This window comes from Salvelinus alpinus, chromosome 1 (genome assembly GCF_045679555.1).
Source record: "Salvelinus alpinus chromosome 1, SLU_Salpinus.1, whole genome shotgun sequence".
NCBI classification, from domain to species: domain Eukaryota; kingdom Metazoa; phylum Chordata; class Actinopteri; order Salmoniformes; family Salmonidae; genus Salvelinus; species Salvelinus alpinus.
This window is the reverse complement of record NC_092086.1, coordinates 41,635,606-41,651,368: the sequence shown is the minus strand read 5'-3', so window position 1 is coordinate 41,651,368 and position 15,763 is coordinate 41,635,606. Positions and strand designations below refer to the sequence as shown.

The window sequence follows — 15,763 nt, the reverse complement described above, 5'->3', positions numbered from 1 at the left end:
TCAGACCTTGCATCCGTAGCTTTGTCTATGAATTTGAGTGGTTACATTCCTCCAGCCCCGTCCCTCAGCTGTTTACTGAAACGGGCTGGGATTTCGCGTTAATGTGTCTACTGCTGATTGCCTCTTTAAACTGGCAATACACTAGACTATCTGATCTAATATTGTCCTGTAGTCTTTATTTTTTAGCAACGTGATCTCAGACTTGACCACAAGAGGACAGTCTTGACTCTGGAAAAAATCCCAGTTGCAATGGTTCCCCAGGACAAACGGCATAATAAAGCAAGTCTAAACCGGTTTAAACAGAATATTGCACAAGGATGGACAGATTTGGGTGAGAACTGAATGTCGTTTGTATATTGTGTTAATACAACGGCCTATTGTAAGCTACAATATTTCAGCGAATGGCCCTTGCTTGTTAATCATTATTTAATCAAATAATTACAGATGCCTGTTTCTGTTGATTACATCTTTTGTCCATTCTCCAGTTCAATGCTTTGCCCTATGCAATTATAAATGTGAGTTTCCATTCTCATTGTGCACGTTTTATAACTAACTTGTCTTCGGGTTGTGTTCTCATTCAAATTAATTAAAATAATATTAGACGTACGATTCTCGGTATAAATGTTTTGTTGGACTGGGAAACGCTTCTGACAACTATCCTGTTCATGATTGTTAGGGTTTTGTATTAGAGCTTCCTAGTCGTTGATTCTGGTACTTTCAAATTGGAAACTCAGAGCTCATGTTTCCAAGTCAGAATTGTCAGAGGTTCCTATTTCCGACTAGCACGAGAACGAGGCATAAACGACTAAATTCCTGCGTGGGAATCCTGAGATGCTTATAGTTCCAAAGAAGATCACTGTAGGCCTCTGTTTAACATGATTGAAAATTATCTAGTGTGAGACCTGTGATAAATGTTGATCATATTTGTTAAAATTAATATAAATATTTTTTAACTACCTTGAATGTTAGTCGACATGTACATTAGAGGTTGACATGGGAGTGCAAATTCATTCCTGTCCGTCTTTCCTGTACTGTCCTGATTCTGCAACAGTTCTATAACCCCGGATCATAATCACTCCTATTCCAGTCCCGTGCTAAGTTTTGGCTGAATGAGTGTGCACCTAGTCATTTAGCGATGTCTGTGTTACATTAACAATAGTCATTCATTGTATTAATCTGTTTCAATGTATATAATGTGTGCTGAGTCACTTGACTCTCTCACAAAACCAGTCACATAGATGTATGCCGATTGAGATGTCTGTCTCTACCCATTTAAAGTAATGTCTTGAAATGCAGAACATATTCCATAAAAAATGTATATCAAGATTTAAAGGTCTGGAGTCTGGACACATTATTAAAAACAGTCCTGGACTAAAAACCACTTTCAAACTTAATTTGGCCAACTGTGCCTCCTCAAAAAGTAGTGAGAGCATGAGGCTTCAGGGCCCCCCTCCACATATACACACATGTTCACACCACACACAGAGACATATACACACACTCACACAGATGTGCACACACACACTCATGAGAAACATGTGCAGCGTGATCAGGGTGTATGTAATGCTAATGTGCTGGGTGGTGATCTTTGATTAGTTAATAAGTAACTGTGTGTCTTAAATGGGAACCATAGTGTGTGTCAGGTGATTCCTACATTGGGTCTGTGCTGTGGTGAGTGCCCCAACCCCTCGGTGGATCAATCAGAGGCAGTGCAGCTCTCCAGTATCTGCTGTAAGGGACACACTGTATCAACATTGCAAAACACCCGTGCTTTAAGTTACAGCCTGTAACATTCTATATCAGTTTTGAAAGGTTATTCTGTCTGTTATGTAATGGATTGTGCAGATGAAATGCCCATTCTTGAAATCTTCACTTGTAATCTCTTGTGCAGGAGCGTTTGGAAAAGTTGAATGGACAGTGGCAGAGTAAGGACTGAGAAAGTGATTCAAAAAGAGGAAAAGACAAAAGAGGATTTTGATCATACAAGGACAACATTATTGGATTGGAATTTATTCTCAACTTTCAAAATAACCATGGAACTGTCTCTGGTGAGTGGGATTTTTTATAGATCATTTAGTATTTGATGGTGAAAGTCTGAAGGACAATAATTCTAGAGTAACTTCAGTGACTGTTGTACATGTACAGTGTTTTATTAATGTGGTTTCGGTGGTCTAAGGGCTTGGGTTATAATATTTAATATCTCAGTTAAGATTTCACATGTATTTTATGTCAGGCTGTGATTTTGGATCAGGGTCACCCAGGACTACTTTCTCAATCCAGCCCCTATGTTAATCACATTACCATCCTGTGACATAGTTGATTGACCCAGTTGTCCTTACCCCTCCTCTAACCTGATGAAAGTTTCAGGACACTTTCATACTATGCACTTTTTCAGGCTGTTCTAGAATATTCTATGTTTTCAAGTTCTCTATTGTCCTCTGCCCTGAAGGTAGGTCAAACTCCGGTATGCCACCTTAAATCTTCATAGACATGCCAAACAAGTGAGCAAGGCTTTGCCAAGCCTCCCCTGTGCCAACACTGCCATTGGTCAGCAAGCCCTGTTGGGGGCTGTTGCCATAGCACCCTCATTAAGGGAGGGGCAGGGACATGTTGAGAAAGTGTGGGTTTCTCAGTGAAGGAGTACAGGTTGTCCTTCCCAGTGAAGGAGTACAGGTTGTCAATGTTACATCACAGTACAGGAACTACCAAGTCATTTACCAGAGTTGAGGACATTGAAATGTACTAGAATTCATGCCCAGTGATAAGGAAATAAAAGCACTTTTACACTAGTTCTAGAGCAGCACATACCCTAAGAACATACGCTCTAGAATGTAAACCGTGATAAGTTGTTTTATGGAAGCCAGAACATACAAAAACATGCGCATGCGCTCATACACACACACTGACATTTCCATTGTATGACGCATGGCATTTTGCAGAGATGTGCATTAGCTGGAAGCAGAAAGATGAGGGGTAGAGTAAGAGAAGCAGCATTGAGAGGTTGTGTGTGAGAGAGAGTGGAAACATACGCCAGTGGATTAAGCTGCTTTGTGAAGGGAAACTGAGGAAAGCTTATAGAGAAGTGAAGAGAAGGATGGAGGCTTTTGCCCTGACAACCCACCACAGTTCATAACAGCTTAGCCAGAGAGGGGAAGAAAACAGGGACAAATGCAGGAAAAACAGGATCAGCCACTGAAAAGTAGCCCGGGGAAGGTAGGGATGTGGGCTGTAGGAGGGATGTGTGTGTTGTTTTGTATATTGTGTGTGTGGCGTCTTATTTTTTGTCTGTAATGACAGCATGTGAAAATTGGAGTGACTGGGTATGGTGTATATGATGCTTTTTCTGCAGCCATCCAGTTCTTTGTTGATGTTTGTGTTGGCAGATTGTTTAGAGAACTAAGCATGCCAATTATGATAATGCATTATAACACATACCTGATGTAGGGTGACACTTGCAGGGAGGGGAATAGTGTGCGTGTTCATGGGTTGGTGCATCTTAGTTTTTCAATGGAGAGTCCTTTGCCCTTTTGCCTGTTCTCTTCGTGGTCCCATGTTAATTTACACACAATTTTTCAATCATTGCTTTGTGTTGTAATCACTCATATTCTTGAGTCTGAATGTTTGTTTTTACTACTTGTGTGTGTATTTATGTAATGTGAATTACTGTAGCGAGTGTATGTGCATTTGTCCTATTTCCCAGGACCCACTCTGCCTGGTGCTTTCCATCGTAAACAATTATAAGTCCAATCACGCTTTGGGCTCTCACTGAAGAGCACTCTACCATGACTGGTGTGTGATCGGTGTTATCACTCTCCCTTCCTCCCCTCTCTGCTTGTCTCTCCTTTCAGGCTCACCCGGCTCTCAAAGCCTTTATGTGTGGCTCTCTCAGTGGAACATGCTCCACCCTGCTCTTCCAGCCTCTGGACCTGGTCAAGACCCGCCTGCAGACCCTTCACAGCAACATGCAGCCTGGGTGAGTAGCCTTCAGCTGGCTCAGTCAATACCTCTACAGCGTAGTCCACATACTTCCACATAGTAATCAGGTGAGGTTACGTTTGTAGTAAGTTTTCTGGCTCTAGATTACAGTCTTGTCCTAGACCATGAGACCAACTAGCATTGCATTACTCTATTGACTCGCCTCATTGACTAAGCAATATTGTAGATCTGAACATTGAGAGTCCAAAGAGTCATAAAACTCATGCTGGTTCCACATGGCCTGCATGCTAGTACCAACTCAATGTCACGTCAGCTATTTTGAAATGAAGCGTAGTTGCAAGACACTTAAAAATAACTTTTAGGTCGTTTCATAGGACAGTGTGTTAATACTGCTTTCTCTCTCTCTTATGCTCTTTCAGTTCAGCAAGAGTGGGGATGGTGACTGTGTTCTTAAGTGTTATACGGACAGAGAAGCTCATAGGACTTTGGAAGGGAGTCTCACCAGTAAGTTGGCCTCTCTTTATGATCAATAATATAAATAGAAACACATCATTGTGTTGAATCTGTGTGTTGAGTATATGACTCTGACACTATGTCTGCTCTGCTTCCTTCTCCAGTCGTTTGTGCGGACCATCCCCGGCGTAGGGATCTACTTCAGCACCTACTACTCTCTGAAGCAGCACTACTTCCTGGAGCAGGGCCCTGGGGCCATGGAGTCTGTGCTGCTGGGAGCTGGGGCCAGGACTGTGGCAGGGGTCTGCATGCTACCTGTCACTGTCATTAAGACTCGCTTTGAGGTATGTTCAGGTAGAGAGACGGAGGGGAGGGGCAGGAAGGAAAAGATAAATACTTTTCTGTATACTGTATGATTACAGTAACTACATGAGTACTGTTTAATGTGTGGGTGTTTACTGTAGTGTCTGTTGTTGTTTCAGAGTGGCAGGTATAACTACGTGAGCGTGGCAGGTGCTTTGCGCAGTGTGTGTCAAACAGAGGGACCCGGAGCTCTGTTCTCAGGGCTGACCGCCACCCTCCTCAGAGATGCTCCCTTCTCAGGCCTCTATGTCATGTTCTACAGCCAGGGCAAGAACACTCTGCCACAGGGTCAGTATCAGGACACCGGACACACACCACACTAATGCTCAACACTAGTATTTGTTTCACTAGTGAGCGATCACTTTGAAATGTCAGTATGGGGACGCCGATGACATAAACATAGAGCAGTAGTATTGGTTACACTAGAAGCCACATTTGATAACTTTGACGTATCTGTCTCAATGTGAATTGTTTGGTGTGGAGTGGAATTTATAGTGTCTCTCTGTTTCTTCCTCCCAGAGATAAGCACGTCTCCCTACGCGCCCCTGGCTAACTTCAGCTGTGGGATTCTGGCTGGAGTCCTGGCTTCCCTGGTCACCCAGCCAGCTGACGTGGTCAAAACCCACGTCCAAGTCAGCCCACATCTGTACAGGAGGACTGCAGACGCTGTGCGATACATTTACAATGTAACTATCTCTCTGGGTGTTTTATTGAATACAGCGTTGTTACTATGCTAAGGCCAATAGCACTGTTATAATATACTGACGTTGTTCTTATATGGGTCAGGCTAAACTGTTGTCTGTATGTGTTTATATGCTGACCTCTAGCCTGCACACAGTGTCACACTACGTAATAAAACATCAGGGTTGATTTATAGTAGTTGACATGTGCCATTCTTTCTCTCCGTCTCTCAGGAGCACGGGTTTCAAGGGTTCTTCCGGGGTGGGGTGCCACGTTCTCTGAGGAGGACCATGATTGCTGCCATGGCATGGACGGTGTATGAACAGATGATGGCCCGCATGGGGCTCAAGTCCTGAGGAGGGATGACAAAAAAGAGGGATGACAAGAAGAAGGGATTTCAAGTCCTGAAGAGAGAGAATGAAATGAGGAACGTGTGTGGACCGAGGAAGAAAGTGAAAGTCAAGTCACCGAGGACAAACCAGGACAGTGAGGAGTGCCCTGGAAGGCACTGCTGTGTTTGTGTCTTTAAACTGCCTAGTTGTGAGAGTGTGCCAATGGACTTCTTCACTGACATACAGTATTCTGCCATAACATTATTAACACATTGCAAAGATATGATACCTCAAGGACTGGTATCCATACTTTGACAGAAACATGGGGACTAGTAGTTTTATTAAAATGTCTGTATATTTGAATGGATTGCAATAGTTTTGCATTGCACAATATTGTCTGTCGTCATTGTATGTGAGGCTACACCAAACAAGACTTTAATTTATTTATTCTACTGGGCTACTTTCAAAATTCCATATTGCACTTTAAGTCGTAAAATATTGTTGGTCCCTAACTAGCCACTGGACTCCCAGCCACACTGACTGTTTAAGCTACTCCAGGCTTTAGATATACAGTATATCACAAAAGTGAGTACACCCCTCACATTTTTGTAATTATTTGAGTATATCTTTTCATGTGACAACACTGAAGAAATGACACTTTGCTACAAAGTAGTGAGTGTACAGCTTGTATAACAGTGTAAATTTGCTGTCCCCTCAAAATAACTCAACACACAGCCATTAATGTCTAAACCGCTAGCAACAAAGTGAGTACACCCCTAAGTGAAAATGTCAAAATTGGGCCCAAAGTGTCAATATTTTGTGTGGCCACCATCATTTTCCAGCACTGCCTTAACCCTCTTGGGCATGGAGTTCACCAGAGCTTCACAGGTTGCCACTGGAGTCCTCTTACACTCCTCCATGACGACATCACGGAGCTGGTGGATGTTAGAGACCTTGCACTCCTCCACCTTCCGTTTGAGGATGCCCCACAGATGCTCAATAGGGTTTAGGTCTGGAGACATGCTTGGCCAGTCCATCACATTTACCCTCAGCTTCTTTAGCAAGGCAGTGGTCGTCTTGGAGGTGTGTTTGGGGTCGTTTTCATGTTGGAATACTGCCCTGCGGCCCAGTCTCCGAAGGGAGGGGATCATGCTCTGCTTCAGCATGTCACAGTACATGTTGGCATTCATGGTTCCCTCAATGAACTGTAGATCCCCAGTGCCGGCAGTACTCATGCAGCCCCAGACCATGACACTCCCACCACCATGCTTGACTGTAGGCAAGACACACTTGTCTTTGTACTCCTCACCTGGTTGCCGCCACACACGTTTGACACCATCTGAACCAAATAAGTTTATCTTGGTCTCATCAGACCACAGGACATGGTTCCAGTAATCCATGTCCTTAGTCTGCTTGTCTTCAGCAAACTGTTTGCGGGATTTTTTGTGCATCATCTTTAGAAGAGGCTTCCTTCTGGGACGACAGCCATGCAGACCAATTTGATGCAGTGTACGGCGTATGGTCTGAGCACTGACAGGCTAACCCCCCACCCCTTTAACCTCTGCAGCAATGCTGGCAGCACTCATACATCTATTTCCCAAAGACAACCTCTGGATATGACGCTGAGCACGTGCACTCAACTTCTTTGGTCGAAAATGGCTAAATGGGCCCAATTGGGACAATTTCACTTAGGGGTGTACTTACTTTTGTTGCCAGCGGTTTAGACATTAATGGCTGTGTGTTGAGTTATTTTGAGGGGACAGCAAATTTAAACTGTTATACAAGCTGTACACTCACTACTTTACATTGTAGCAAAGTGTCATTTCTTCAGTGTTGTCACATGAAAAGATATACTCAAATATTTACAAAAATGTGAGGGGTGTACTCACTTTTGTGATATACTGTATATCCCACTCTAGAATTCTACAATGTTAGGTACCTGTTTTCCCTAGACTTTAGCACAACTTGTATCTGCTTGTCTTTAAATTGAAGGTAAAGAACACTAATTGCTTAACATACTGATCCTTAGCTGGAAATGCACTTTAACCACTTCCGTAATCTAAAACCCTGGACTGTCTCATGCCGCAGTGAGTCTGCCTGCCTTCCCTTTGTGCTAAACTATTGCCACTGTTCTAAGATATTATTCTGGTAGAGATGTTGTAACATATAATAAGCTTTGCTTGCTGTCCATTTGAGCTGTACAGTTGATTTGCCTTAGAAGGGTATTATAATTGTTCATGTTTTCATATTTGATATAATTTATTACTGTTTATTGTAATGGTGAATAATTATGCTGGTGTGTTGAAGAGAACATTTTACATAAAAAATAAATAAAAAAGTAAAATTATATAAGAATACAACATGAGTCTGCTAATATTCATTATATAAGGTATTTGCTTTGTGTCTGTCATGGATCCCTTTACACCTCTTTTTCTCCCTTTTCTCTTCCCTTTCTCTCTCCACACTCTGTGAAACAACAGAAAGTGACATGACATTAGTGCCTTGGGGAACCTTTCCACCACTGCAACCCATGCGTCCTCAGAAGGAAATTAAATGACACATGACATACTGAATCCTGGCTGAGGCGGTGGGTAGGTGGTCACTGTGAGAGAGACAGGCTGACACGAAGGCAGCTCAGCTTAGTCCAGACACATGTTCCAGCAATTCCCTACTTATATGGCCCATAAATCACATGACAGTTGGTCTCTGAGCGTTAATAAGTACACCTACAACCCAACATTGACCTTGTTATTCAAAGAGGTAATATGAAAAGCCCACACAGTACTTGGGAGCAGTGGATGTTTCTAGTACATGGGTCATTCTCAGTTTCAACATTAGTACGGCAATACCGGAGGTTGCTTTAATTTTCATTTCACCTTATACACAGCCATTATACCTACCAACAGTAATAGCAGTGCATGATGATAATATGCTTATCACAGAGCTGTCAGACATAAGACTGGGAGAAGGGGGCAGGGTTGTGACATCAAAGGGATAGTTAATGATAAGGAGAGTGAAAGGCAAGAGCCAAGCAAAAGTAAGGCATTAGGCTATACTGATCTAAACCAGTTTTCTTCTTGGCTATGTCTATATTTGATTCTTTTTTCATCTAGAAATCTTGTTGTACAATTAAACCATATTATTAGCTAAGTATGCCATATTTCGTATGTTATTAGCTAAGTATGAGTCATATTTCATTGTTTGTGCATTACATGTCTGACTCATTATGTAAAACAAACTGTTAACATATTGGAAACTTGTGCAACTTTGTGGTTATTTTTAATCATAATGACATGACACCCAGTTCCAACCCAATCAGCTATTCTCATCAGAAACCTTATATCAAGGACTGCAGTGATAGCATGTGTCACGGTGGCCTTTGCTTTCAGAATTAGATAGGGTACACTGACATATGAAGTGAGTTTGACACAGATTAGGAGTTTATTGAGGTCGTAGATGACATATGTGTGTAAACTTGCTGTGGAGAATACATAGGTGGTTGCTACTTAAAGTCCCCAGGACATTCACAGTATTAGGCAAGACTGCCTTTTCTTGTGCACCAGACGCATGGAATAATCTAAAATCCATGCTTCATCTAGAAATATTAGTGCCACTGAATGAATTTAAAATATGGGAGACTTGTTACAGAGGAGTGTAAATGTTTTTTTTAGGCTGGATCATGTTGTATTGTATTGCTGTATGTTTTAATTATGTAATGTATTGATTGTTGCTGCCTTCTTGGCCAGGTTAACATTGAAAAAGAGACTCTGGGTCTCAGTGGGCTTTTCCTGGTTATATAAATATTAAATAAAATGTAAAAAATAGATGCACCGCAAATACATTAAGATTGAGCCACTGAAAGGACTTTGAGAACACCCCATTAACTTAATTATCCTTTTTTTAAGTGGCCTATTCAATAAGTCATAAAAGTAAATTTTTTATTCACTCAGTCACATAACCCCACTTCCCGCAATAACATGTCATACCCTCCACCTGTAATTACCCCATGACCTTGACATTGGTCAAAACATTGCAATGATCTTTTCCAGCACCCATCCCAAGAGGTCCAAGCCATCTTGTCTAGCACCCATTCTATCTTTGTATCTGAGGCAAGTTGGCATTTTTGCAATTTATCTCTTCTTATTTAAAAAAATGAATTTTATAACATATTGCAAAATCACTATGTACATATTGTGATACCTTCACCTGGAACTCCGTATCTCTAGCAAATAAAGTTGCAACACAGGCCACTCTAACCTGGAAGTCAACGTCTCCCCATTGTCTTAATATGGTCTTTCCATCGCATTGTCTTAATATGGGCTCCTCGTCCGACCTCCAGTTACCGGTTTCACCAAACCCATACGCTGCTACTCTGTGCTGCTAGTGCGCTGGAGTGTTTGCGCCATCTAGTGAATGAAATATCCAATTAGACAGTTATATTTCCAGTCAGCGAAACAACCAATCATGTGCTTTGAAACTTGAGTATATATTTGGCGTAATTTCCCTTAGCCTTCCTCTTTGACGCACGGGGTACATATTTTGCGTAGTTTCGTGGTGAGTTTTAAGTTACATTTCACGCTTTTTTAATGTCAAACGTCACTTAAATAGACGAAGTAATCAGTGACCATGTGCAGGATGTCTCACATTAGTCTATGTAGATGTTTGAATTTGAAGGCTTTATATGACTTGAAAGCTAACTAATATGTCGAGTAGACACGTGCCTGACATGCTGTTTAGCGCACTGTGTCCTGCAAAGTACACTAGCCAGGCCATTTAATTCTAGGCAATGGGCCACTCGCGCATAAGCGTAACGCGTAGATGGCCCTATCAACTACAATGTCTGGGACTGGAATAATTGTTTACTTTTATTATATATAATATATATCTCTTTTGACTCCTGGTTCCTCTTTTTTCCGGCACTCAAGTCAGGGAAAGTGGTCAAGATGTCTGGAAATCTAGATGTTCTTCAAATGAAGGAGGACGATGTGCTTAAGTTCTTGGCTGCAGGAACCCATCTGGGAGGAACTAACATGGACTTTCAGATGGAGCACTACACCTACAAGAGGAAGAGTGATGGTGAGTGGTTGGTGGTCCTGAACACAACTACTTGTAGTGGTATAAGCCAGTGGTCAACCCACCCTGGTTGTGGAGGGATACTGTCTATGTAGGCTGCTGTTCTGACACAAGCATGCCTGATTTGGATTTTTGGGCTGTGTTTCTGTATTGCACTTTGATGTCGGCTGATGTATAATGGGCTTTATAAATACATTTGATTGATACTCAAGGTCTTGATGAATAGTTGAAATGGATGTCTGTTTCAATGCTGGGCTGTAACAACAAAAGCTTTTGTCCTCTTCAGCTCACTGAACTAGAGTTGACCACTGATTGTTTCTCTCACTAGATGGAGCACATTTGGGCAGGGTAAACTGGACACAGATCTGGGTGTACTGACTGCCCCTTGTCCTCAGGTGTGTACATCATCAACCTAAGGAAGACCTGGGAGAAGCTACTGCTGGCAGCCCGTGCCATTGTTGCCATCGAGAACCCAGCTGACGTCTGCGTCATCTCCTCCAGGAACACTGGACAGGTACAGCTCCAACTGGCAGCGTAGTGGACACGGTGAATAATTAATGGAACTGAATACTTGCCTTGTGTTTACCCATCAATTAGACATGTTTCTGTATAGATGTGGCTGCATGCGTGCATACAAAGCCTTGCACTGATGTCGGTGTGCAGGTGTCGGAAGTTTGCTAGATTGGGCCCGGTTTACGTTAACAAATCAAATGAAAGGTTAGTTGTCATGTGTGCTGAATACAACTGGTTCATTAGGCCTTCGAGTGAAATGCTTGCTTAGAGGCCCTAACCAACAGTGCAATTTAAGTAAAAATGTATCTACTGTGCACCTATTTAAGGAAATAAGACAGTGAATAATAACAGTAGCGAGGCTATATAAAGGCACTGGTTTGTCAGGCTAATCAAGGTAGTATGTACATGTAGGTATAGTTAAAGTGACGATGCATATAAACTCAGCAAAAAAAGAAACGTCCTCTGTCAACTGCGTTTATTTTCAGCAAACTTAACATGCTTAAATATTTGTATGAACATAAGATTCAACAACTGAGACATAAACTGAACAAGTTCCACAGACATGTGACAAACAGAAATGGAATCATGTGTCCCTGAACAAAGGGGGGATCAAAAGTAACAGTCAGTATCTGGTGTGGCCAGCAGCTGCATTAAGTACTGCAGTGCATCTCCTCCTCATGGACTGCACCAGATTTGCCAGTTCTTGCTGTGAGATGTTACCCCAGTCTTCCACCAAGGCACTTGCAAGTTCCCGGACATTTCTGGGGGGAATGGCCTTAGCCCCCAACCTCCGATCCAACCGGTCCCAGGCGTGCTCAATGGGATTGAGATCCGGGCTCTTTGCTGGCCATGGCAGAACACTGACATTACTGCTCGTTCTGTGCATGATTTCCTGCAAGACAGGATGGCTGGTGGCATTGTCATGCTGGAGGGTCATGTCAGGATGAGCCTGCAGGAAGGGTACCACATGAGGGAGGAGGATGTCTTCCCTGTAACGCACAGTATTGAGATTGCCTGCAATGATGACAAGCTCAGTCCGATGATGCTGTGACACACTGCCCCAGACCATGATGGACCCTCCGCCTCAATTGATCCCACGCTCTTTGCCAGTCCTGTCTGGTCCAGCGACGGTGGGTTTGTGCCCATAGGCGACCTTGTTGCCGGTTATGTCTGGTGAGGCCCTGCCCTACAAGCCCTCAGTCCAGCCTCTCGACCTATTGCGGACAGTCTGAGCACTGATGGAGGGATTGTGTGTTCTTGGTGGAACTCTGGCAGTTGATGCCATCCTGTACCTGTCCCACAGGTGTGATGTACCGATCCTGTGCAGGTGTCACATGTGGTCTGCCACTGCGAGGACGATCAGCTGTCCGTCCTGTCTCCCTGTAGCGCTGTCTTAGGTGTCTCACAGTACGGACATTGCAATTTATTGCCCTGGCCACATCTGCAGTCCTCATGCCTCCTTGCAGCATGCTTAATGCATGTTCACGCAAGGACCCTGGGCATCTTTCTTTTGGTGTTTTTCAGAGTCAGTAGAATGGCCTCTTTATAGTATCCTAAGTTTTCATAACTGTGACCTTAATTGCCTAACGTCTGTAAACTGTTAGTGTCTTAACGACCGTTCCACAGGTGCATGTTCATTAATTGTTTATGGTTCATTGAACAAGTATGGGAAACAGTGTTTAAACCCTTTACAATGAAGATCTGTGAAGTAATTTGGATTTTATGAATTCTTTGAAAGACAGGGTCCTGAAATACCTTTTTCTTTTTTGATGAGTTTATGATAAACAGAGTAGTGTAAGGGTGGGTGGCGGGACACAATGCAGATAGTCCTGTTAGCCAATGTGCGGGGGCACCGGTTAGTTGGGCTAATTGAGGTAGTATGTACATGTAGGTATGGTTAGTGACTATGCATATATGATAAACAGAGAGTAGCAGCAATGTAAAAGAGGGGTTTGGCGAGGTGGCACACAATGCAAATAGTCCGGGTAGCCATTTGATTACCTGTTCAGGAATCTTATGGCTTGGGGGTAAAAAGCTGTTGAGAAGCCTTTTGGTCCTAGACTTTGCGCTCCGGTACCGCTTGCCATGCGGTAGTAGAGGGAACAGTCTGACTGGGGTGGGTGGGGTCTTTGACAATTTTTTAGGGCCTTCCTCTGACACCACCTGGTGTAGTTGTCCTGGAAGGCAGGAAGCTTGGCCCCAGTGATGTACTGGGCCGTACGCACTACCCTCTGTAGTGCCTTTTGGTCGGAGGCTGAGCAGTTACCGTACCAGGCAGTGATGCAACCAGTCAGGATGCTCTCGATGTAACATTGGTAGGGCTTCCGCACAATGATTTTCATTTGATAGTTACCTGAGCCACATCAATTCTGCATGCTGTCTCGTGCCACTTGCCTTTAGATTCCAAGGGCAGTGATGGGTGTTACACATGCTTTCTGCAGCTTGGTCGCTAATAACCTTTCATATACATTTTTGTAGAGAGCTGTGCTGAAGTTTGCCTCGGCCACTGGTGCCACCACCTTCCACGGTCGTTTCACCCCCGGAACCTTCACCAATCAGATCCAGGCTGCCTTCAGGGAGCCACGCCTCCTAATTGTAACAGACCCTCGTGCTGATCACCAGCCCCTGACTGAAGCCTCTTACGTCAACATCCCCACCATTGCCCTGTGCAACACTGACTCCCCACTCAGATATGTCGACATCGCCATCCCCTGCAACAACAAGGTTAGACTGCTTTGCCCTCATACACTTAACACCTACGTGAGTTTCCTGGTTGTTGTTTGACTTGCACACCGTTAGAGCCCGGCGCAGTCCTGTCAGTGCGGTGCTGGGTGTAGGATGTGTGCTACAGAAACGCAGTGCCTCTTTTCTCCCCTTGCTCCATCCGTGTGTAAGAGGGAGGGGGAATTAGGTATAGGCCATGCTACATATTTCCGTAAAAGACCGGTGTTCTAGTCTCATTGGTGTAGTTGGTCATAGTCTGAACTGTGCTCCAGGGTCACCACTCTGTGGGTCTGATGTGGTGGATGCTGTCCAGGGAGGTGCTGAGGATGCGGGGCACCATCTCCAGGGAGCACCCCTGGGAGGTCATGCCTGATCTCTATTTCTACAGGGACCCTGAGGAGGTAAGAAGCATGCCTTTTAGACACATACTTACACCATTATACACCAAATTTACTGGTAGGGCCAGTCTGCCTTATTTCTCAACAGTAATGGATCTTGTATGTTCTGTTTGCGTTGTTAGCCTGACACTCATTGTTTTCCCTGGCAGATTGAGAGGGAGGAACAGGCTGAGGCTGAGAAAGCTGTTGGAAAGGAGGAGTTCCAGGGAGAGTGGACTGCTCCAGCAGTTGAGTTCACCCAGCCTGAAGTGGCTGACTGGTCTGAGGGAGTGGCTGTGCCCTCAGTCCCCATCCAGCAGTTCTCTGCAGGTAAGGAAAGTGAAGATGTGGTTTCTGGTTCCACTATGCTGAGACTTGGTTTTAGATTCTTGACTGATGCACTTGGCAGCATTTTCAAAATCTAATTGAGTTGGATGTATATGACTCTTGGTACGTCAGAACCTATCAAATGTGTTTGTCTGAAAGGTCTCATGTTTAGGTGTAATCCTAATTGAGTGTCCGCTTGTCTTTCAGCTGCTGCTCTTGCCAAGCCAGCTGCTGAGGGGTTCACTGGTGAGTTGTGAGCTTAACATCAGCCTCCCTCTAATTGATGCGCCATAATTGTCATCAGTCGGATTGATTGTTTAACCTGCCCAAATATACCGAAATTAGTGGTTGTTGGTCATGTATTTGCACATCTTTAACGTTTTCTCTCTTGCAGAGGACTGGAGTTCCCAGCCAGCCACTGAGGATTGGTCAGCTGCCCCTATTGCCCAGGCCTCTGAATGGGGTGGGGAGACTGCTGCTTGGTCCTAAGCAATGGTGGCCTAATGTTTGACAGTACACTAAATTGCTTTTTTGGTGTACAAACTGACCCCTGACAATTTAAACACTACAGTGTAGTAGGCAAGTGACCATAACGGCAATACTACATTAATATTAACAACTGTTATGCTTACATTTCACATTGAAAGAACTTACTGACATTTAATAAGACTGTTGCTATATGTTGAGCCCTCTTAATGCTGACAAAAGGGGTAAAGCTCTTTAATTACACTGTTGGGTGATTCAGAAACTTTGGGTACTTTGGCCCTGCAAGCTTTCAGAAATTAAAACCTTCTGAAACGCCATTTACCAGTCGTCTATGATTTGTCTAGAAATAATATCCCAATGGCTGTAATTGTACTATTCAGGAATTTATTTTTCTCAGACAGCTGTAGACAAATGTAATTTCCATAATGTCGTAAAACATCAATAATAGTTGCAAATTAAATACAATTTAAAATAAATACTTATACATTTGTACATAAA

General features: G+C 43.5%; 2 protein-coding genes across 4 annotated transcripts; both read left to right on the top strand.

The window, feature by feature from the left end:
* The first annotated feature begins 218 nt into the window (after positions 1-218).
* Positions 219-6,136, top strand: LOC139576208 (mitochondrial glycine transporter B-like). Of its 3 annotated transcripts, none has more exons than XM_071402008.1 (8): positions 219-331; positions 1,892-2,048; positions 3,849-3,973; positions 4,356-4,440; positions 4,554-4,733; positions 4,872-5,040; positions 5,272-5,438; positions 5,667-6,136. In XM_071402008.1, exons 2-8 carry the CDS (start codon positions 1,911-1,913, stop codon positions 5,787-5,789), a joined length of 987 nt encoding a protein of 328 aa, XP_071258109.1. In that variant the 5' UTR covers positions 219-331; positions 1,892-1,910; the 3' UTR covers positions 5,790-6,136. The 3 variants fall into 3 exon arrangements, with proteins under 3 accessions (XP_071258109.1, XP_071258092.1, XP_071258100.1); XM_071401991.1 differs by lacking the exon at positions 219-331 and adding an exon at positions 1,616-1,731 and having other exon boundaries at positions 5,667-6,127; XM_071401999.1 differs by lacking the exons at positions 219-331; positions 1,892-2,048 and adding an exon at positions 3,032-3,213 and having other exon boundaries at positions 5,667-6,127.
* A 4,045-nt stretch (positions 6,137-10,181) lies between these two features.
* On the top strand, positions 10,182-15,763 carry LOC139576202 (small ribosomal subunit protein uS2-like). Its single transcript, XM_071401976.1, has 8 exons — positions 10,182-10,319; positions 10,691-10,841; positions 11,234-11,352; positions 13,830-14,075; positions 14,348-14,476; positions 14,623-14,782; positions 14,987-15,025; positions 15,174-15,763. Exons 2-8 carry the CDS (start codon positions 10,709-10,711, stop codon positions 15,266-15,268), a joined length of 921 nt encoding a protein of 306 aa, XP_071258077.1. The 5' UTR covers positions 10,182-10,319; positions 10,691-10,708; the 3' UTR covers positions 15,269-15,763.